The 22,186-nt window shown below is 44.0% G+C and overlaps 2 protein-coding genes and 1 long non-coding RNA gene across 4 annotated transcripts; 2 read left to right on the top strand and 1 right to left on the bottom strand.

Moving 5' to 3' along the window:
- Window positions 1-1,009: 1,009 nt before the first annotated feature.
- Window positions 1,010-9,279, bottom strand: LOC309372024. The gene is made up of 3 exons (XR_014169371.1): window positions 8,905-9,279; window positions 3,476-3,691; window positions 1,010-2,989 (listed from the first exon to the last, which is right to left on the bottom strand). It is a non-coding gene; the product is annotated as an uncharacterized lncRNA (long non-coding RNA).
- Window positions 3,702-8,891, top strand: APOBEC4 (apolipoprotein B mRNA editing enzyme catalytic polypeptide like 4). The gene is made up of 2 exons (XM_081915152.1): window positions 3,702-4,446; window positions 7,366-8,891. The coding sequence occupies exon 2, from the start codon at window positions 7,403-7,405 to the stop codon at window positions 8,450-8,452; it is 1,050 nt and encodes a 349-aa protein (XP_081771278.1). The 5' UTR covers window positions 3,702-4,446; window positions 7,366-7,402; the 3' UTR covers window positions 8,453-8,891.
- Window positions 9,280-11,672: 2,393 nt separating the features above from the next.
- ARPC5 (actin related protein 2/3 complex subunit 5) lies at window positions 11,673-20,628 on the top strand. 2 transcript variants are annotated; one of them, XM_081915222.1, is made up of 4 exons: window positions 11,708-11,893; window positions 15,485-15,557; window positions 17,336-17,512; window positions 19,272-20,628. In XM_081915222.1, the coding sequence occupies exons 1-4, from the start codon at window positions 11,751-11,753 to the stop codon at window positions 19,332-19,334; spliced, it is 456 nt and encodes a 151-aa protein (XP_081771348.1). In that variant the 5' UTR covers window positions 11,708-11,750; the 3' UTR covers window positions 19,335-20,628. The 2 variants fall into 2 exon arrangements, with proteins under 2 accessions (XP_081771347.1, XP_081771348.1); XM_081915221.1 differs by lacking the exon at window positions 15,485-15,557 and having other exon boundaries at window positions 11,673-11,852.
- Window positions 20,629-22,186: the final 1,558 nt, after the last annotated feature.

Below are 22,186 nucleotides of genomic sequence, written 5' to 3'. Positions count from 1 at the left end.
AATGGTCAAGAACATGTGGTGAGCACCCTGCAAGCACCCTGTTGTATCCCCAGGCAGCAAAAGCAAATAAATAAATAAATAAATAAATATTCCACAGGATGTTACTAGATGGTAACCTTAACAGGAGGGGTGGGGCAGGCACTTGTCTATCCCCCTCCATAATTGGTCCCAGAGCCAGCAAGACTTGGGTAGAATCATAGAATAGTAGAGTTGGAAGGATCCCAAGGGTCATCTAGTCCAACCCCCTGCAATGCGGGAATCTCAGCTAAAGCATACATGACAGATGGCCATCCAAGCTCTGGTTAAAAACCTCCAAGGAAGGAGAGCCCACAACCTCCCGAGAGAGACAGTTCCACTGTCAAACAGCTCCTACTGTCAGAAAGTTCTTCCTGATGTTTAGTCAGAATCCCCTTTCTTGTAACTTGAAGCCATGGGTTCAGTCCTACCCTCCAGAGCAGAACAAGCTTGCTCCATCTTCCATGTGACAGCCCTTCAGATATTTGAAGATGGCTATCATATCTCCTCTCAGTCTCTTGTCCAAGCTAAACATACCCAGCCCCTTCAAGCGCTCCAAATAAGGTCTGGTTTTCAGACCCTGGATCACCTTGGTTGCCCCCCAATGCACATCTTCCAGCGTGTCAACATCCTTCTTAAATCATGCTAGATTTTCCTCCAGCCTGGTGTTGTTGTTGATGAAGGTCATGTCAGTCCAGAATAAAGCATCACTCTTCCATGATTTGATCATAGATCAAGGGACCAATCTGGAATGCATCAGCAAGACCTGGGGGGGGGGGATGAGTTGGAGCAGTGGCCTAACACAGATTTGTCCATCCAGATACTTGAACACCATCACACCTTGGAGAGCCAAACCCAAAATTTGAAAAATGAAACTAAAGCATCCAGGCAAAAGAACCTAACAAAAACACAATACTGTACTTCTTTATTTCTTCCTTCATTTACATACCTTACAATCAAATAGGCATATTACAAAGAAACATGAAGCCTTGGATTGTTTGAAGACCATGTGATACTCCTGGACTTTGAACTTTTAATTACTAGATGAAGCCACGTACAAATCCACTGAAGCACATTTGAATACTATGACATTTCAGTACTTAAATTTCAGAACTAAAAGGAGGCCTTTTTCACAGAATGCGTTACCAGAAGAAACAAAACCAGTTTTCTGCCCCCAACATCTCTTTCTACCTCTGTGTGTATCAGTGCCTTATTTAGTGACAATAAATAGTCTCTCATATAACTAATAGAAGAATGGTGTTACTTTCACACTTCCAGCGACCAAAATTATACATCACATGAACTTTCACCTAGTTCTATATAAATCCCTAATCTAATTATGTTCTTGCGCTGAAAAACAGATTTTCATAAGCCACATTAACCGAGTACAACAGTACACCTTCTTCCATGACAATGACAAAGATTTTTATTGTTGTTAAAATAGCTGTCTCTCTTAGTCTAGTGCTCTTCTTCCAACAGTGGTCAAACAGATGTCCATGAGAAATTCATAATCAATCCATATTTGAAGTGTCAAATGAGGACATTAAAATGAAGGACTTATTGACGTTCTGTAGTGGCAGCCGGGCTATATGCTGCTTTAAAATAGGAACTGCAGAATTTGAAGATTTAACTTTGGTATAAAAATGCCTGGCATATAACCATAGTGGAAAAGCTTAACACATAAAATAGGAATATTAAAAGGAACTCAAAAACCCACAAGTGTTTTATGACATATCGTGGATATTCATGGTATATAACAAGGGCTGAAAAACACTCTGTCATCTGCATCTTCAAAAATATTATCTTCATGATATTTTGTATCTTAATTGTACTGCTGACCATCTGTACAGTCAAACTGGAGGAGTATAGGATACTCCTAGGCTGTACCTATGTGATGGATTTAATTACATGCTGGGGGGGATATCATAATTATCCCTTTAATACCAGGAATTGGTTGTAAGTGGGTGGGGGAGATGTTTATTGGTTGCAGTTTTGTGTTGTATATTTTAAAACTAATTTAAAAAATCAAAATATCATAATCAGAGAAGTCATATTCTGTTGTATACTCCCATCAGCTGATAGTCAGAGATACTTTTGATAATCAAAGCATTTAAACAGCATGTAGTGAATTGAAAATTAAGAATACTATATAAAAGTTCTGGATTATTGACTTTGGTGACTTTAGTATTTCCTCATGAAAATAACCCAGGTCAAGTATACATCAAATGTTTATATTGGTGCAAATGAAACAAAGCTGCTTTTTGCTTTAGAACTGTTTGAAATAAAAAGGCTGAAGCCCTCGAAATTCATGAACAATCAGTGGTGTTTCATTGTGCTCCACACTTTTCTTGCTAGCTTTTTTCCTTTGATACATACAGTTCCTTGTTCTGAGAGTAGAGTATGTGGCAAGAGAAAAACAGATTCTTTCACTTCTACTCTTGGATTCTGCTCCCCTGCAGACTTCATGCTTAAAAGCTGGCAGGGGATTTGAGGAGAATGCTTAATTCTGAGGGGCTGGAGCATAGGATCCTTGTCAGTTTCAACTCCTGCTGGCTTGCAAGGATGGAACTGGCAGAGGAGCAAAGGGTTTGCACAGCAGGCCTGATACAAAACTTAGGTCACATGCACATTGAAATGCAACACCCCAGATGCGTCTCTCTTTAGCTTCCCATTCAACAGTTAACATACTGCATCCCTAAGAGGCAACCTGTTACGTTGCACCAGAAGATAAAACACACACATGTCAAATTTAAGGTCTTTTAAAATATGGGCAAATAAAGCACACACAGTTCTCATGCCCAAGTGTATAAAACAGAGTACTGTATCTTTATTATACTGCCATCCTGTGGCTGCTTTGGCTCATATACTAAGCCTCGTCTCCTTGTTACACTTCTGTTTCTGCCATTTTTCTCCAGCTTGTTCAGATGCTCTTCAATTACCAACTTTGAATAAATCTTCTACATTGTCATTCTTCCTTCATATTAAAAGAATTTCCTTTAAGTAAAAGAAAGCAAGTACACACACTCATTTGCTACATACACTGTTCATTGCTTCTTTGGAAGTGATGGGAAAAGTGCATTCTTCCTTTGCAAAACCTGGCTACCCTGGTGTAGCACAGTGGCAACAAAGTCACTGGCTCATCACAGCTATCTGCCAATCACCCATTCCCACCACCCTTCTGAGTAATACCCCTCCCCACCTTCTCACTATATAGAAGGGTCTGGTGACTTCTGTTTCAGTGTATCTGAAGAAGTGTGCATGCACACGAAAGCTCATACCAAGAACTAACTTAGTTGGTCTTTAAGGTGCTACTGGAAGGAATTTTTTTTGTTTTGACTATGGCAGACCAACACGGCTACCTATCTGTAACAAAGTCACTGTCATGGACTCACTAGGTGGCTTCAGGCAAGCCACTCTCTTGTTCTTCCCTCTGCAATGTGGGAGAATAAAGACAACTTACAGCAGTGCTACTCAAAGTAGTGGTCCATTGACAAGTGCAGTCCATAAGCCATTGGCTTCCGGTCCACACCAACTTCACTGCAGCCCATGTTGGGTGTGTCACTTCAAGGACAAAGTATGGCACCAGTCCCTGGCACATTGGTGGGGTGGGGAATTGCTGGTCCGCCACAGAGTTTGAGAAGCATTGCTGTACAGGCTGTTGCAGGGATTACAAGCGCTGTAGGACATGAACATGAAGTGTTAAAACACTTGAAACTGCTGTGCAAACATTGAGCATTATTACAGCATGATCCTATACAAGTCTATTAAAAGTACGTAAGTCTCCATGAGTTCAGTGTGCCTTACCTCCAAGGAAGGTGGGTAAAGGAATGCAGCTTATTATATCATATTCCCCCCTTTCCCCCCTTAAAAATAAGAACCTTTGCTGATTTTGTGGAAAGGTTTGTTGTGCATTTGCCAGCAGTCATTCCCCGAACATTTGGCTCTTTCATGCATGCCTCTTTCTTTCCTGTTATTCTTTGTACTGTCATGTTTGAGATTGTAAAATCTTTAAAGCAGACACCTATACTTTTGTTGTTCCTTATTTTACTCTGTAAACATATTATGTACATTGATCTCGCTGCATACATTAATGACAATTGTAATCAGGCACAAGAGCTGAACTGGTCACTCATTCAAAAAATAAAGGTAAGGCTCATGTTTACAGCTAGGTATCTTAGCACTTAAAACTGACAGTACAACCATGTTCCTTTGCTGAGCAACGAAAACTCCTACGCTGCAACAATATAAAAGTGATCAAACGATGATCATATGTACCAGAAGCAAATGAGGAAGAAAAATAGCTTATTTTCTTTCAAAGTGAAAGGTTGATCATAGGGAAACATTTTTTACATTATTTACAATAGAAAACAGCAGAACAATTCAAGTAAGGCTGTGCTTGTTACTGGCATTTGGGACTTGAGAACACTGACGGTAAGTACAGCTCAGTTATTAAATCATAAGAATGTAACAGATTATGCTTAGCTTCTGCAATGCTATCTCATTTCTGGGAAGGAAGCAATGCTTTTATTGCATGATTTTACCATTTTGTGGCTATTTCTGAAGAGCAGGATACGGCTAATCCCATGCTTGCATTTTAAAAAGAAGGGAAAAAATAGTTGGGTGGTTTCAGGTTGCACTGAGTGGAATAGGCTATTTAATCCTTTGTCGCTCAAAATCAGCAGCCCAGCCTTTCTCACACAAGGGGGGGGGGAAGGATACAATATCCCCCATATTTTCCCTGATGAATCCCACAAACATAAGCAAATGTTGCCTGTCTTGCCTCAAAAGGCGCAATCTGGCAAGTCAAATTGCTTGAAAGAACTAATTTCTCTGCCGAAGAAGCTACAAACTGCTTTTTACCACTTATTAGAGCAAAAATATGTGCACACTAGTGTGAAGCAAGGACAGAGGTACAAACTGAAAACTAATCCACGATTTCGTATGCTCCTGCTATTCTATGTCTGTTGGAGCAAAGGCCCCAAGCATCACTAATCCCTTTCTCCTCACCAAGATGGGAAGCAATGTCACCTCCATTTAGGGAATAAGGATGCACTGGACCCCATGATAAAACAAGAACTTTAGCTGAAAATATAGCACAGATGATTCTTAAGAAGCATCAGCACTGTCAGAAAGCACAGCCCCATCCCAGAGCCCCAACTGGGTGGGGAAAGGTAGGAACTTTTAACTGCTGCTCCACCGATATGGAGTATACCTGCCTGCAGATTTACCTGCCTACCTTACCTTTAACATAAAATACCTACCTATTATTGCCGAATGAATTTAAGAATTTTAGATGCTGAAAAAGTGTGCCTCGGATATAAAATATCTGGAAGAGCTGCTGCAGTATGAATAACTCTGGCATTTAAAGCTGAGTTTCGTTGAATATGTGCAGAGTTCTTTTTCTTTCATTGGGAGACAATTTTTCAAATAAGAACGGAGTAACAACGTTTCCCTGAATGCCCTTCCTTTAGGAAAGAAGTGCTTCGTTTATCAGAAGACTATCTGGATATACCATCAAATCTGTACTTCAGTGCTTCACCATAAGTCACCCTACCAAACGTGACAGTGGCTCCACACCCGCTCAGAGAGTGACATTCCGGGGCGTGAGCGGCAAGAGTCCTGGGCAGGAACGCTGAGACTGGGGTGCTGGTGCTGGTAGCAGAGGCAGTCCGAGTCGTCAAAGTGAAGTCCAACGGAGGGAGCAGGGGCAAGAGGCAGTCCAATTGGTGGGCCCCTGGTCAGGAAGCAGCAGCAAGTCAAACAAGGGTCAGAGGCAAGAGGAAGTCCAGAAGCGTACCAGAGTCAAGGTGGGTGAGAAGTCCAGCCAGGCAAGGTCACGATGCAGGGTCGCAGGAGCTCAACGAAAGACCAAGTTGCTGTGGCAAAGACCAAAAGTGAAATGCAGGCCTGATCTAGCTCTCCTGGGCTTGCTACCTGACTGTGCTTGCTGGCCTGCACCTGATTCATATAAGGTTGGCACAGCCAGGGTCTGGCTCCCACAAATCCTCAGAGTGCTCAGGGCCTGCTTCCTGCAAAACCTCAGTGCTCATTACAGGCAGCAGGCAGTGAGAGGTCCAAGTACTGTATTCATTGGCCTTGTTAGGAGATCTGCTGGGAAGATGACAAAAACATGCAGGTTGTTGCACTGAATGCCCCTTGAAAATGATGCCACATACCTCTGTGGTCTTCTATGAGGTAGCACAGTGTGCATACACTGATATTCATAAAAATGCACAGCCTTTAAATGTTTGTGCATTGCACTGCGTATGTGGCTACCATCTTCCATGTCATATTTTAGTATTACATGAGAAAGAAAGCTCAAAAATGCACTATGCCAGACAAAAGAACAGCTCAGCTGCCATTTTTCTGGCACCATAGCCAATTCTAGCAACTAGCGCAGAGGGTAAAATTCTGGTCCAGAGGTCAGCAAACTTTTTTTGGAGGGGGTCGGTTCACTGTCCCCAGACCTTGTGGCGTGCCAGACAGCGCACACACACGGGCGCGCATGGCGGAGGGACTTCTCTCTCTCCCCCTCTCCCCCAGCCCCTCCCCTCTCCCTGCCTACCTATGCTGCTGTCAGTGCTGCGCTCTCCCAACTGCGGCTCCTGTGCCCTTGCGAGGGCTGCTTTCAGGCTGCTCGTCCCGCCGCTGCCGCCGGCACTCGCAAGGACAGGCACAGGAGCCGCACTTGGGAGAGACGCTGCACTGTGCTCTGCCAACCGCTGCTCCTGTGCCTGCCCTTGCAAGCGGCGGCGGGATGAGCAGCCTGAAAGGGCTGGCTGGCTCCAGAGAGGTGCTGCCCAAAATGGCGCTCAGCCAGCTCAGCCCAGCCCACTTCCTCCACTACGCAGGGCGGAGAAGCCAGGCGCAGGGAGAGAGGAGGCGCCGCGGTGGGTGGGTGTGGGGGAATGGCGCCCCCCAAAAATGAACGGGAAAAAAATGAACAAACAGAACCGCCGATCCACGGAACATCCGCAGGCGGGATCCTGAGGGCAATTGGGCCAGATCTGGCCCGCGGACCGTAGTTTGCCGACCCCTGTTCTGGTCAGTCTCGCTGGGTGGCAACCCTAGTGGCTTTCTTAGGATATACGTATATTACAAATGTAAATTACTTTGCCTTCCATGGCTTCCAACCATGGAACTTAGGAAATCATGATTCTTGGTTCCCTAATAAGAAACCCTAAGTAAAGAAAGAAGTTCTGCTCCTATAGTTCACATACAGAAGCCCTGACAACTAACCCAGTTCATATCTGGCTTAAATTTGTAATATACATACAACTTTAACTTCAAAGATTCCAAATAAGGGGGGCGGAAATAACTAACTAGAAATTTATTTTTTGTGTGTTTCAGGATTGTCCAACTTACAGGAGCAATATTTCCATACACTATGAACCTAGAAACAGAAACATTTTGCCAGGAATACCTAGCACATAAAGGTACAGTAGTAAAACCATATTACTGGCTAACAGTGAGCCAAAGCTGTGTCAAGTGCCCTTATCATATAAAAACAGGTGAAGAAGCAAGAGTTCCTTATGTAGAATTTCATAAGGCCTTTGGATTCCCATGCAGATCAATGCCTTCCCATAATAAACACCTTCTATTTTATGAATTGAGGCATTCATCAGGGAAATTAATTCAAAAAGGCCATGCTACAAATTGCACAGAGTACAACATTCATCCAGAATCAATGTTATTTGAAATAGGCGGTTATCTAGATTCAGTTGTGCACAATTATGAGAATGCTGGATACATAATTATTTATTCAAACTACTCACCTTGTAACGAGGCAGAGCATGGCTGCATAAGCAAAATGTACAACTTCCTGATGAAGTATCAAGACATTACACTCTGCATTTATTTTGCACAGCTGTACCACACAGAGGAGGATTTTCCAGTATCCACATGGAACTGTGAAGCTCTGCAAAGCCTGGCTAGCATGTGGCCTCAGGTGACATTGAGCCCACTGTGTGGTGGACTTTGGCATTCCCTCCTAAACAGTTTTGTGACTAATATACCACACCCAAGTCTCCATCATCCAATTTTGCCTGCAAGAGTATGGGCTGAGAGACGAAATGCACAACAAATTATCAGCATTACAGGAATGAGATTTCCTTTTATGAAGACCCTGCCTCAGCCAGGCTATGGACACCCAACTGTTCTGCCATCTCTGCAAAAGTACTTTTTGCCCAGTTCAGACTCTCAGCATCCAGCACCAACGATGAATGGTAGATTGCGCCCTCTGAGGATACCGCCCCCCCATTTCACACCTCCCATTGATGTTTCTTCCACTTTTAGAAAGCAGCCACTATACCCCCAACCTAAAAATATTGTCAGACACTTAAAAATGCCAGATAAGTCATTAAGCAAAGCTAAACGTCTGCAAGTAATTCCAAACGGAAGATCTGTTTACACGGAAAGAATTACTGAACGAGTTTAAAGTATCAAGTCTAAAGAGCATGAACTGCACAGAAACAGGATCCAATTCACCTCATCCAAAAATTGAATGCAGGGCTGACAATTCACTCGGCATGTAAGCAGCTCAAATGTTTATACGCATGTTTTTCATATGTACTGTGGCTATTATGCCAGCATAGGAAACACCAACTTCGAGCAGCTGAATGAAGGCAATCCTGCTAGTCAGTGTGGCCACTGGACAGCGTCATCCTCCATTTTCTGTTAGAGTATTAAGACAACTTTCATCTTAAGGATATTTCCTTTATAATAATTATTTTGTACTGATTTGTTGTCATTGTTCTATGCAGTTTTGGCTGTAAACTTGTACCTGCCAACAGAAAGCTGGGATATAAATGTAATAAAATAAATCCAATCATCAAACATGCTGCATGTAAAAGACTAATATTCAATTCTTCTATCATCTCCAGAAAATACCTTAAAGTCAGCCCAGACATCATCAGCGCTATTTGGAAATTCAATTTATTTTTGCTACGCCTTGCTTTTTAGTGGATTTCACAGGTAGCTCTTCAAACTTCCCTTTGAAATTATTAAAAGTACTTGTAAGCATAATGGTTCGGAGTGGGTGGATACCTATTCCTGGAATAATCTTGCATCTGATGAAGTTCAGTCAAGTCCAGGGGTTGGCAAACTAGGCTCTGTGGGCCAAATCAGGCCCACGAGGGTCGTTAACCTGGCCCGCCCGCTCTCTGAGCTCCCTGGAAAAAAAGACAAAAAAGAGGGAAGCCGCCGCACGTTCTTGCGTGAAGTCCTCCTTCAGGAGGTGCAGAAGGAAAAGGAGGAGGCAGAGGTGCCGCCATCCTGGGCAGGGGAGGGGGCGAGAGATTTACGGGCGGAGGGGAAAGAGTGAGGGTGGGGAGAACAGGTAGGAGCTCTCCCCACTGGCTGAACAGCGGGGCTCTGGCCTCTGCTGCCCCCATCCCCCCCCCCCGAAGCATGGAAGAGGTGCCAGCAGCAGGAGGCCCAGCAGGCCACAACGCAGCACCAAACCCAGGCGAGGAGCCCCCCATCCAAACAATGACTATCATCAGTGCAGGTAAGAATTTTTATTTTATTTTAATTTTTATCATCTACAATACTGTCTGGCCCGCCTGGTACTCTTGCATGGAATGGGCTCTTTTAAAATGCACCTGTGGGTTATTTGTGGGGCCTGCCTGATGTGCATAGGAACTCATTCATTTCCTCCCACTCAAAATATAGTCCAGCCCCCCACAAGGTCTGAGGGAAAGTGGACCAGTTGCAGACCCCTGATCTAGTCCATGAAAGTGTATGCTGCAACAAATCTGCTGCACACAATTCGGAAGGCAGCCCTGTATAGGGAAGTTTTTAATGTTTGATGTTTTATTATGCTTTTATATTATGTCATAAGCTGCCCAGAGTGGCTGGGGCAACCCAGTCAGGTGGGCACGGTACAAAATATAAAATTATTATTATTATACATATCTATTCAGAAGTCCCCAAAGATATAAATGAGGCCTACTCCCAGGCAATCAGGTATATCCTATTGCTGGCTTGATTATTCTCTTACTGCACTACATAATTATTTGCTGTTCCTGCTTTGGTAAAGAACTTAAACTTGGGGGTATGCACTGGCTGCTGTTTTTAAAATATAATAATAATAATATTTTTAAATTTATACCCCGCCCTCCCCAGCCAAGGCTGGGCTCAGAGCGGCTTACAAGCAATAATAAAAACAAGATGAATGATTACAACTTAAAAACAAAAATAAAATACATTAAAATACTGAAACATTAAAATGCAGCCTCATCGCAGGAGGAGAAAGGGAAAAAAAGAGGGAGGGAATCAAATTGGCTCCAAGCCAAAGGCCAGGCGGAACAACTCTGTCTTACAGGCCCTGCGGAAAGAAATCCGATCCTGCAGGGCCCTGGTCTCATGAGGCAGAGCGTTCCACCAGGCCGGAGCCAGTGTTGAAAAGGCCCTGGCTCTGGTTGAAGCCAATCTAACTTCCTTAGGGCCCAGGACCACTAGGGTGTTGCTATTTATGGACCTTGAGGCTCTCCATGGGGCAGACCGGGAGAGGTGGTCCCGTAGGTACGAGGGTCCTAGGCCGTGAAGGGCTTGAAAGGTCAAAAGCAGCGCCTTAGATCTGACCCTGTACTCCACCGGGAGCCAGTGCAGCTGGAAAAGCACTGGGTGAATATGCTCCCATGGCAGAGACCCCGTGAGGAGCCTCGCTGCAGCATTCTGCACCCGCTGGAGTTTCTGGGACAGCTTCAAGGGCAGCCCCGCATAGAGCAAATTACAGTAGTCAAGCCTGGAGATGACCGTCGCCTGGATCGCTGTGGCCAGGGAGGGGCGGGAAAGGTAAGGGACCTACTGCTTGATGCGGCGAAGGTGGAAAAATGTCGCCTTGGCTGTTGCTGTAACTTGCGCCTCCATGGAAAGGGAGGCGTCAAGGATTACACCCAAACTCTTAACGGAAGGCAATGGCACTAATTGGGCCCCCGCAAGAGAAGGGAGTTGGTCCCTCATCCCCATGCCATCCCGACCCAGCCAAAAAAGCGATGCGTCCACCTCATGACCTTGGGGATGAGGTGGAAATCCGAATTAGAAGGGGAAAGTTGTACCACAAAAAACCCCGTCAGAAGATACAAAAGTCTAACAATTTTCTTTTACGAGCACTGAGCAAAAATCAGAGGGTTCCGAGCAGCCACGGGGCTTCTTTCAGGCCTAACAGCCAGGCGACATTTTGGGCCCCGCTTGGAATTAGGAGGCCGGGATCCCAGGCCCATCCGTTGCTATAGGAACCTGCCCAAGATCACGTGTCAGCCCACCTCTCAATGGCCTCCCACAGCCCAGCGCCCCACCCCGCCGCGCGCGCACTTCTGCGCATGTGCTCGTTCAGGGGGTTCGGGGGGGGGCGAGAGGGAAATGGCTGCTTGACGCATGCTCATTAGAACGGGTGGCGCGCGCATGCGCAACGCTAGCGAGCATAAAAGACTTAAAACCCGGCGCTTGTTGGGGCTTTTTAATCAGAAGGGCCTGCAAAAGGTCGCTCTCTCACAGAAGCTTACAAAAAAAACGCGCCGGAGGAGAAATGACGTAATGGCGGTTAACTTGGTGTGGATTGTCCGCATGCGCAGAGCGGAGGAGAGGTGGGGTGAAACCACTCGCGCATGCGTGGTGTCGGCTGCCGCTCCCTCCGTGACGTGCGTCCTTCCGCGGCCTGGAAGGGGCGGAGTCTCGCCTCTCGCCGCCGCCGCCGCCTTCCTTAGCCCGAGCGAGTCAGGCGGGGCGCAGCCATGGCCAAGCACACGGTCTCCTCCGCGCGCTTCCGCCGGGTGGACGTGGACGAGTACGACGAGAACAAGTTCGTGGACGAGGAGGACGGCGGCGACGGCCAGGTGGGCCCCGACGAGGGCGAGGTGGACTCGTGCCTGAGGCAATATCCTGAGGGAAACAGAGTCGAGTCGGGGGGTCGGGGGGTCTCTCTCCCTTCCCAGGGCGGGCGGGCTGAGGAGGTGCCTCGCCCCCCCCCCGCAGCGAGGGGCCCTTGGGCGCCGGGACAGGCGCTGCGCCTCCCCTGCCATCTCCGGTCCAGCTGGAAGGGACCTCGGGGGTCATCTAGCCCAACCCCCAGCAGTGCTGGGATCTTGTGGCCCAACCCCCGGCCCTGCCTGCCGAGGCCCTTGGCTTCTCCATCTTCCATCTCTTCCGCAAAGGAGGAGGAGGTGGGTGGGGCGGGGCGGAGAGAAAGGATGACAGGAGCCTGAACGGGGGCTGTGCTCCCCCCCCCGCCAGTATGGATGCAGTTTTTTGGGGAGGGGGCTTCTGCTACACCCGCAGCCGGTGCCTGCTCGATGGGAGGCAGATCCTCACTCGAATTCCTCCCTCGTCGCCTCTGACTCCCTAAGTGGGGTTTGCGAACCCTTTTCCCTCTCACAGAATTGTAAAGGGGCCCCAAGGGGTCATTCGCTCCCTGCAATGCAGGAGTCTTAACGGAAGCATCCAGGACAGATGGGCATCCAACCTCTGCCTAAAATCCTCCATGGAAGGAGATGCCACCACCACCTGATTGAATCCTCCACTGTTGAACAGCTCCTACTGTTCAGGTTAGGCTGAGAGACAATCTTGCTGGTTGGAAGAAAACCTTACAGCACACAAGAGTGCACCTTGGTTTTTAATCATGTGTGTTTACTTGGAAGTAAGGCCCACAGTCATGGGCTGGTTGTATTTTTCACCCACATTTCACACAGATGCTTTGTAGGCGGGGTATAAAGGGAACTTAGCTGACATTTGAACTTTTAACATTTCAGACCCATTCTGTACAACTGCAAACAATTAAGATATCTGTACAGTGGTGCCTTGCAAGACGAAATTAATTCGTTCTGCAAGTTCTTTTGTCTTGCGAGTTTTTCGTCTTGCGAAGCATGGTTTCCCATAGGAATGCATTGAAAATTAATTAATGCGTTCCTATGGAAACCGCCTTCAGACCAGGTCTGGGGACAGTCTGTCCCCCGACCTCTTCTGAAGGCTGGGGGGGGGGCGGACAAGGGCTTTTCTTCCCACCCCCAGCATTTTAAAAAAACCCTGGGACAGCAGAGGACTTCTCCGCTGGCCCAAGGTTTTTTAAAATGCTGGCGGGCGGCAGCGAAGCCTGTCCCGGGCCGATTTAAAAGCCTCCAGACAGCTTTTGAAGGCAGGCGGGGGGGAGCAAAGACTTTTGCCCCCCCCCGCCCGCCTTCAGAAGAGGTCCTGGACCTCTTCCGAAGGCGGGCGGGGGGCAAAAGTCTTTGTCCCCCCTGCCTGCCTTCCCGGGGGCTTTTAAATCGCCTCGGGGCGATTTAAAAGCCTCCAGACGGCTTTTGAAGGCAGGCGGGGGGGAGCAAAGACTTTTGCCCCCCGCCCGCCTTCGGAAGAGGTCCAGGACCTCTTCTGAAGGCGGGCGGGGGGCAAAAGTCTTTGCTCCCCCCCGCCTGCCTTCAAAAGCCATCCGGGATAGCGGGAAGCGCTTCCCTGCTATCCCGGACTGCTTTTACAATGCTGGCGGTGGGGAGGAAAGCATTTCGGCCCCCGCCGGCCTTCCTGGACCTCTTCTGAAGGCCGGAGGGGGGGAAAGGCTTTGCTCCCCACCACCAGCATTTAAAAGAGGTCCCCGGAGATTTCCCTATGGGCTTTCTTCTTGCGAAGCAAGCCCATAGGGAAATTCGTTTTGCGAAGCGCCTCCAAAACGGAAAAACCCTTTCGTCTAGCGGGTTTTTCGTCTTGCGAGGCGTTCGTCTTGCGGGGCACCACTGTATATGCTTTAATCTGACAAAGGAGCATTGAGAGACCATTTAAAACCACACTGGCTTTGAGCATGAAGGCATCTCAATTTAGCCATTGTTTCAGCAGACTGTAATGTTGATGTTCACAGTCATCCTGTCCTGTAGTTCATGCTATTCCTCACAACATTTCTATGGAAGAAAAAAGAACTGTGGTGTAAAACAGAGAGTGATTTATGCAAGAACAAGAACTAACAGCTTTGGTTGAACATATATTTTAACTTTCCTCCACCTTCAATACACAAAGCTTTATCTTGCTTTCCTGCTGTGTACACACACACACACACACACACACACACACACACACACACTACTCTGCTCCTCCTTCAGGGTTCATTGCTCTTTTTTCCTACAGGTCAAAGGTTAGGTCTGGAACTTTTTCTTGATTGACACTCTATAATCATTTAATCACTTCATGGATTTTTTTAATTCAAAAGTGTGTGAAAGAGTTTCACGGTTGACAGCATTGTTGAAAACACACCTCTTCAATAATGTTAAAATTAGTTGATCTGTTTTCCAAGCTGTGAATTCATGTGTCTGCATAGCATAGTTGAAGCTCATTTTTTAACATTCTCAAAAATACCCCATATCATGATACTGTAGCGTAGTACAATTTAATATTAAAAAATGAGATTGTTAATCAGCTAAAAATGTTTAGCCATATTTAGTGGGTCTACTTGTAAGAATTGCATTAGTCTGTGGATAGCTTTAGTAAGAGATAAGTGTTTATGGGGCAGATGTTCTATTTTCATTAGAACTTATTTTGTAATAAGCTTCAGGCATATCTGAAAAGGAAAAAATAGCTTAATATAGTATAATCTGAATGGCTTAACATGGTAGCAGCTTTGCACATCTACTTTTATAAGTGTCTTTTTCGCTGTTTACCTGCACAGTCCTAAAGCATGCATTTGACAGTGTTACATCGAATTGAAGAACATGGGAGGAGGAGTCTGCAAAGCATTACAGCCTTCTGACTTCCTCCTGTCAGACTAAAACAGTAGAGGAAGTAGACGAATTCAGTAGGGTCTTTCCTTTTATGGAAACAGTTGCATCTAGTCAGTGATAGTGTAACTGGCATTCAGTTCCATTTTGTAATCTTAAGCACACTCACTTGAGAACACAGTACAACGTCTTTCTGAGTGAATTTTCATAGGATCAGGGAATTAGTGATTTGTCTCATTTATAGAAGAAACAGTTTCTAAGAATTACACTGTTTAAATGGGTTCCAGGAAGTAATCAAGAAAGGAACCCCCGCCCCCCATTTCCAAAACCAAATTAAAATACTGTTCTGCATTGTCAACAGGCTGGCTGTTTTTTTTATATCTCTTGAGATGTGTTGATTTTTCTTTGCTTATTAGATATAGCATTCTCTAATCAGCCACTAAGATTTTTCAATCTGCTTGAGGCTTCTCTAAGCTCTGTGCTATGTAGTGGGAAAGAGTAAGGTTTGAGTCAGAAAGTCCTCTCTTCAAATTCAACTTCAGCCATTTGTGAAGTGTCGTTATACAAACTAGTCAGCTCTAGTGCTTCCCTCTTCACCCCCAGCTGCATAAGATACTACATAAGATACTGAAAAACCTTACGGGGCTATTTTAAGGTTCCTATGAATGTATCTGAAGCATTTTGAACTCTTGAAATGTGTTCTATAACTATTACTAGTTTTTGAACCCTCAAAGCTTGGCAAAATTGTCTTTTCCTTAACTGCTGCTTACGGGAAACATGATGGCTGCATTACAGGCAGCTCTGAAAAATCCTCCAATCAACACCAAGAGTCAAGCCGTAAAGGTGAGGTAACAGGAGAATTATGGTATAATAGTGATTGAAGACTGCTCTTCTTTTTCGGAATATTTTAACCACATCTAAAAACATTGCTGAATTGCTGCATCACTGCTGTAACTCTCAAAACTTAATGGACATGTTTAAGTGTTATTGCATTGGTGGCTTCAGGATTGTTGTTGTTGTTTAGTGGTTCAGTCGTGTCCGACTCTTTGTGACTCCATGGTCCAGGATTGGATAACAGCGATTAATGTAGAATGCTGCAGCACAGTTGCTGTCAAAGAAGACTCTGTTGTCATACAACACCTCTATTCAGATATCTGCACTGGTTGCTGATTTGTTATTGGGCTGAGTTCAGGGTATTAGTATTGGAGTAGAAAGCCCTTAATGGCTTGAGACGAGCCTTACTCCACTGGTGCTCACTTGACTGCTTTGATCTGTGCACCTGGCACTGTTACAGGTGCCACATAATGCTCTTTATGCAATTGTAAGAAATCAATATTTTAGTATGGCAGTACCTATACTTTGGAACTGTCTGTCTATTGACATCAGGCCATGTATTGGGTCTTAATTGATTGCTTACAGATCATCCTATTTTTTTCAGTCCTGAACAGGCTGACGAAACAAAGTGAATGAAGCCCTAGTCTGCATTCAGTGGTTCAAACATTGTGCAGATGGCTATAATGTTTAAAGCTCTTTTTAGAAGACAAAAGAGAAAATTAATTATAAAAGTAGAAATCCATTGTGTTCCTGTTGCTTTTTAAGTAAGGCATGGGAGACAGTTCTGCAATGATAAATATATATTTGTTTACATTTTTAATCCTACCTCTATTTAATTCTAAACAATGGTTTAGCATTCTATGAACAAGCAAGCCTTGGGCTCATCAGCTCTCCATCTCCAGTGCAGCTGTGGGGGGGGAGATTGAAAGCTTTTGCTTCCAGTTTTAACTATCTGTAGTTTGTTGTTATGTCCAAAGTGTGGTAACTCTAATCTAGGTTTAGGGTGGGGGAAAACAACACCAAACAATGGATTTGGAAGTTGTATTGTTTCCCTAAACTTTACTTAAATTCAACCATGGTTTCAGATTTGGACATAACAATAAATTCTGGTTCATTGAAAAATACAGTGAAAGTGTCTGATTACATAACTGTGCTGGACTTTGGGTAGTGCACAGTAGGGAACTGGGTAGGAAATGGCATAGAACAGAAGTGTCCAACTGGTCAGTCGTGATCTACCAGTCGATCACGGGGTGCCCCAATTGATCCTGGTCGATCGTAGGACAACTTTAGCTAATGTTCCCCCCAAAAAAAGCTCAACAACATTGGCTCATCCTCCCTGAAAAAAGCTCAACTACTTTGATGTTAGTTTTTTAGGGTGGGACTAGATCACAGTCTCTTGGAAGTTGGACACCCTGGGCATAGAACTTTTATTTGAGTTTGCCTCTTTTGAAAATTGCCATCTGCAGCCTAGTTAATCTTTTGCCATTTCAGATAAAACAGAAGTATTCATAAGGTCTTATTAATTCTATATTAGAACTAATTTATTTATGCAACACAGTTGCAGACACAGTCATAATAGTCATGTAAGTCTAGTAGCTTAGTACTTGTTGATTTTTTATGGTAATTAGAACCTTTCTTAATAGTATAAACTGCAGTGGTCAACCCAAGTGCATGTTTGCTCAGAAGAAAATCAGCTGAGTTCAGTTGGACATGCTTCCAAGTAAGCGAGCACAGGATTGCAGTGTTCATGGTTCTTTTTCTGTTTGTCTTTTTCAATTTTTCTCCAGGATCGTGCAGAAAGTATTGTCCTGAAGGTTCTCATCTCTTTCAAAGCCAATGATATTGAAAAGGCAGTACAGTCTTTGGATAAGAGTGGAGTTGATCTCTTAATGAAATACATCTACAAGGGCTTTGAGAGCCCATCTGACAACAGCAGTGCTGTTTTACTACAGTGGCATGAAAAGGTATGATGGCTTGGAATCATTCCTTTCTTGGGGTCTCTGAGTTGTGTGCTATTTTTTCTTCCTTCTCAATAAAGCATAAAACTTCTCAATAAAGCATAGGCAAGAAGGGAGGAAAAGGTAACAGAGCCACATGCATCCCAAAGGATATAGCATACTTGAAAGAGTTACTTAGATAGACTAAAAAACCTGGAACATTATCTTTGAAAAGAAGTGTCAAGTGAATTGGAGAACACAGCAGAAGTAAAATGATGAACAGGAGATATACTAGAAATACTAGAATTAACCCAATGGAATGAGCATACACATATTTTAATATTAGCAAACAATTCATTTTCCAAACTTACTACACAATTTAACTCACTGAATAATGTTGTTTTTTTCTAAAACACGTGACTGTGTCTTTGGCAATGAGAAAGAGATTAATCATGAAAGATAGGAATTGCCTGTGACAATCCTGTTGCTTAAGGCATGCATCCTTTTACCTTAATTACTTAACTGCTGGAAACCAACAGAACCAAATATATTTCCTTAGAGTTTATTCTCACTTCCACATTTATCACTTGATGATCACAAGATCTAGGGATGACTTGTGTGTGAATGTAAGCCCTTGTACAGATGGAGAGAAACATCAGGCTGTATGATGGGACTTCTTCCATCCTTGCTAGAGCACACTCCTCCAAATCTGCCCTGGAAGGTTTCCCAATTCTTTGGAGTAGTCTTTGGGGTGCATTAGGAGTTACAAGGGAAAGGGGGAATCTGTTCTGCTGGAGGACGACACCATTGGATTTCCCCCACAGCTTCCACATCTCCTGATGCTTCATTATTTATTATTTATTCAACTTATACACTGCCCTGTAGACAGAGATCTCGGTGGTTCACAACAAGATGGCAACATATAAAACCAAACCAAAAGCATCTCAGACTTGAAAAGTTTTCCGTGGCATTGGTTGACACATTCAGCTATCAGTCATCAGTACTTGAGTAATGAAATGAAATGAAATGAAGTGAGGTGTATGCATATTTAAAAAGCTGAGGGTGGTATTTAGCTAAGCCTTGCTTGGAGTAGACCCACTGAAATTGGTGGATCTGCTCTGAGTAAAACTTCATTGAATACTAAATACATTGTACCTTTTCATGTGTTGCTAGACACCTAATAGAAACACTACTTTTATGCTTCTGTGGATCATAGTGATGATTTGGATTGGAGTAACGTTCCTCGGAGAAAAATAAGGAACCCACCTATGACATCCTCAGTAAAGCAAAATAAATATTTCTGTTCAATTACTGAGTATGATTGTGTGCCATAGAAATAATGCCTGTTGTCATCAAAATTTGTAATTGCCCAGTGAACTGAGATAATTTAATATATGTTAAAATGAGTTTTAGTTGAGGAAATATATGTGAACATGATTCTGTGAATGGTTTGTATCTTAATTCAAACTAGTGTGTTTATGGAGTGTACTCCCCTTGTCTTTTTTGTGTTCCCAGTTCAATAAACTGATGTTTCTGATTTCTTGTGCCTCTTTGAGATAGCCATATAAAACATGCTAGTAGATGTCTGCTTGGTTAATAATAATAATAATATTTATTTATACCCCGCCCTCCCCAGCCAAGGCCGGGCTCAGAGCGGCTTAAAAGCAATAATAAAAACAAGTTAAATGATTACAACTTAAAAACAAATTAAAAAAATACAACATTATTAGTTAGAGTTGTCTTCAGTGAGTGCTTTAACTTCCTCTTCCTTGTTGTCTGTTTTCAGGCTCTTGCTGCTGGAGGTGTAGGATCCATTGTCCGTGTCTTAACTGCCAGGAAAACAGTTTAAGTCCAGCAAAAATGGCCCCTTCTGCCATGGGTGTGGGAAATGCTCATACAAAGACCAAAACAACCAAATGCCATCACCACCCTGTGGGTAGCATCTCTCTTTCAGCTTGCCTTCTTGCTTTTTCATATCTGTGGCATAATATGCATATCAGACTTCTTTTGTGAAATGTTGGATAATTATATAAGTGCAATTTTATTTCTAAAATGAGTATCTGGTACTTGCAAAGCATTTCAGTGACACATGTACAAGTGTTTGCATAGGATGATTTAAAAAAATTCACGACAATGTACAACCTTCCTTCCCCATTTTTGGCCAGAAAGTCTGAGCAGATGGTGGGGATTGAGGTCAGTTTTAAATTCTTTAGCTGGTTGGGCAGCATTCCATGTAAACTGTGTTGATATGGGACAGCTTACAAATAACAAACTGGACTCGTCAATGTCTAACCTTACAGCAATCGGCAAGGATCTGTCGAGTCAAGTTGCTCATTGCTTGGTTTTCATAAGTGTCCCACACTTTTCTTTGCAAACCTTTTTACATGAAGAATCCACAAGCGGAGAATGTCATTGTTTCTGTGATAATCCATCAAGCAAAGGGAACAGGGAAAACATTTTGGAACTCTGCATAATAGCAGCTGCCTCTGAATAACCTAACAAGTGTACACTGAAATAAGGGCAGAATTACACATTGTACTTGACGTGGGACTGCTGCCAAAAATAAGGTCTTCATGTCAAGTTTCCTTCTCCCCGTAACTTTTAGAGTCTCTTGACACATGCCCTGATGTCATGTGCTTCCCTGTCTTCATCACATCATTGCCTACTGTTGGAATGAAAATTTGGCATAAGTTCAGGACATGGGAAAAGTATCCTATACTGCAGAGGTTGCGTGGGGGACACAAAACATGAGAGTGCCTATTTTGGTGTTAGCCTCATATCAAATCTAATGTATAGTTTTATTCTAAGCGTTTCTTGATCAGTGTTCAGCTAGTGGGACCTAGAAAATCTTAACCTCTATTCCTAATATGGTTGTGTTCCATGTTGTATTAAGGGAGAAAGTACTGACCAATAAAAAAGTGCTTAAAAAAAATAAAGACTTTCTAAGAGATCATTTGCATTCCAGACCTGGAAACAGCTTGACTGTGAATGACGTAGGAGGAAAGTTGACCAATGTGTTTAGTTTATACTTAATGCCAGTTTTGCATCACAAAACTGGAAAGGAATTATAAAATGCTGCTCATTTTTATACCTGCTTTTTTTGTAAAATGAGAAATCGAAAATAAAATGGTCACTGCTAAATATTTTAATATTCAAGTGTAATTTTGTTGTCTGTTGTTAATCCACATTTAGATGGGAGGTGATAATAAATGAGCATCTAAGAATCAAGTTGTTTATCAACTCCAAAAACAAGCACTATATAAATGCTTTTAAAGAAGTACAGTTGCTGAGCAATCCTGTGATCAAGCCTTAGGCTACAATCCTGTGCATGCTTAACTGGAAGTCAGCCCCACTGAACACAGTGGGATTTCCTTCCATGTAAAAATGCATAGGACCACATTAATGTCTTAAGTAGGACCTCTAGAATGTCACTTGTCTTTTTTGTGTGACATTCTAAGCTTTTCTAGGACTTTAATTTATTCACCTACAGTTTTAAAAAAGTTTTTCCTAGTCCTCTGTGCTGCAAAAAAAGAAAATCTCTTAGTAAATGAGTAAATGAGATTTTAAAAAGCATACAGAAGATCAGAAGTGGCTCCCCAAATAACATCTTAAGAATTCACCATTCCTTTTCCAGTAGGAGCACCTCCAGGAGTGAAGTCAAAACAGCTGCATTAGCAGCACTGAAGGGCCCTCCCTGGGATGCAAGCCTGGGCCATGTCTCTGGAGGTTGTGGGCTGCCCAGATGACAAGACACATCTTGTCTCAGCCTCACTAATGTGGTCCAAAGGAAAGCAGAGCAATACGTTTGGCACCAACTTGGCTGTGGAAGTTGCCGGAAGGAGACTTACAAGGCGCCATCTTTGGGACTCCATTCCAGATTTGTGTAGAGTTTGCTCCTTAGTCTTTTCTTTTCCCAAAGATATTCCGCAAAGCAGAAGAGGTTTAGGGTCAGTATTTTCCTTCTAGATGGGCTACCTTCCCAGGTTGACAAGCCCCATCTGCCCTTCACTTTCCTCTACAGCACCTGCAGAAACCACCTTCATGACCATTGGACCCACTATTGGACTTGCCAGTTTAATCCACTGGAGCCTGTCTTCCCACGCAGGTGAAGTCCCTAAACCCCAAAGGTTTGAAACCCATCAGCTACGCTCACCTTGTTTAACCGGCTAGTTGAAGTGGTTTCTGGGGTGTGGCTGTTGTTGCATGCTTACAACTTGGGAGCCACAGGTGAGAACTGAGGGCAAAGGTAGACAAACTACTCCAAAGGAGCACAACAAGTCCTGCACCAGAGGTAGTATCCTTCCCCTAACACCCCATACATCCCAAAGTGACTACTAACTTGGTTGCGTTTTTAAAGGATTGACAACTGTATAGATCCATCAGTGACATTCACCAAGACAGCTAAATGAAACTTCCATGTTCAGATATGGTGTCCCTCTGATGTACTCTGGCTCGGTCTGATCAGCTGCTGTTGGAAATAGAACTCTGGTTTAGATTTACTATGGTCTGAACCAGCCAACACAACCTGGGTAAGGTGATTGAGAGAGCAGTTGCTGAACAGTTTGGCAGATTTCTTGATGAAACATCGGCTTTGGATCCATTCCAGTCCAGTTTTCGCTCTGGTCATGGGACTGAGACAGCTCTGGTCACCCTAACAGATGACTTCCATGGGCAGCTGGATTGAGGCAGGTTGGGGCTGTT

Source organism: Podarcis melisellensis (assembly GCF_964234715.1).
Source record: "Podarcis melisellensis genome assembly, chromosome: 6".
NCBI lineage: Eukaryota > Metazoa > Chordata > Lepidosauria > Squamata > Lacertidae > Podarcis > Podarcis melisellensis.
The sequence above is the reverse complement of the archived record's forward strand: the minus strand, read 5'-3'. Positions and strand labels throughout refer to the sequence as shown.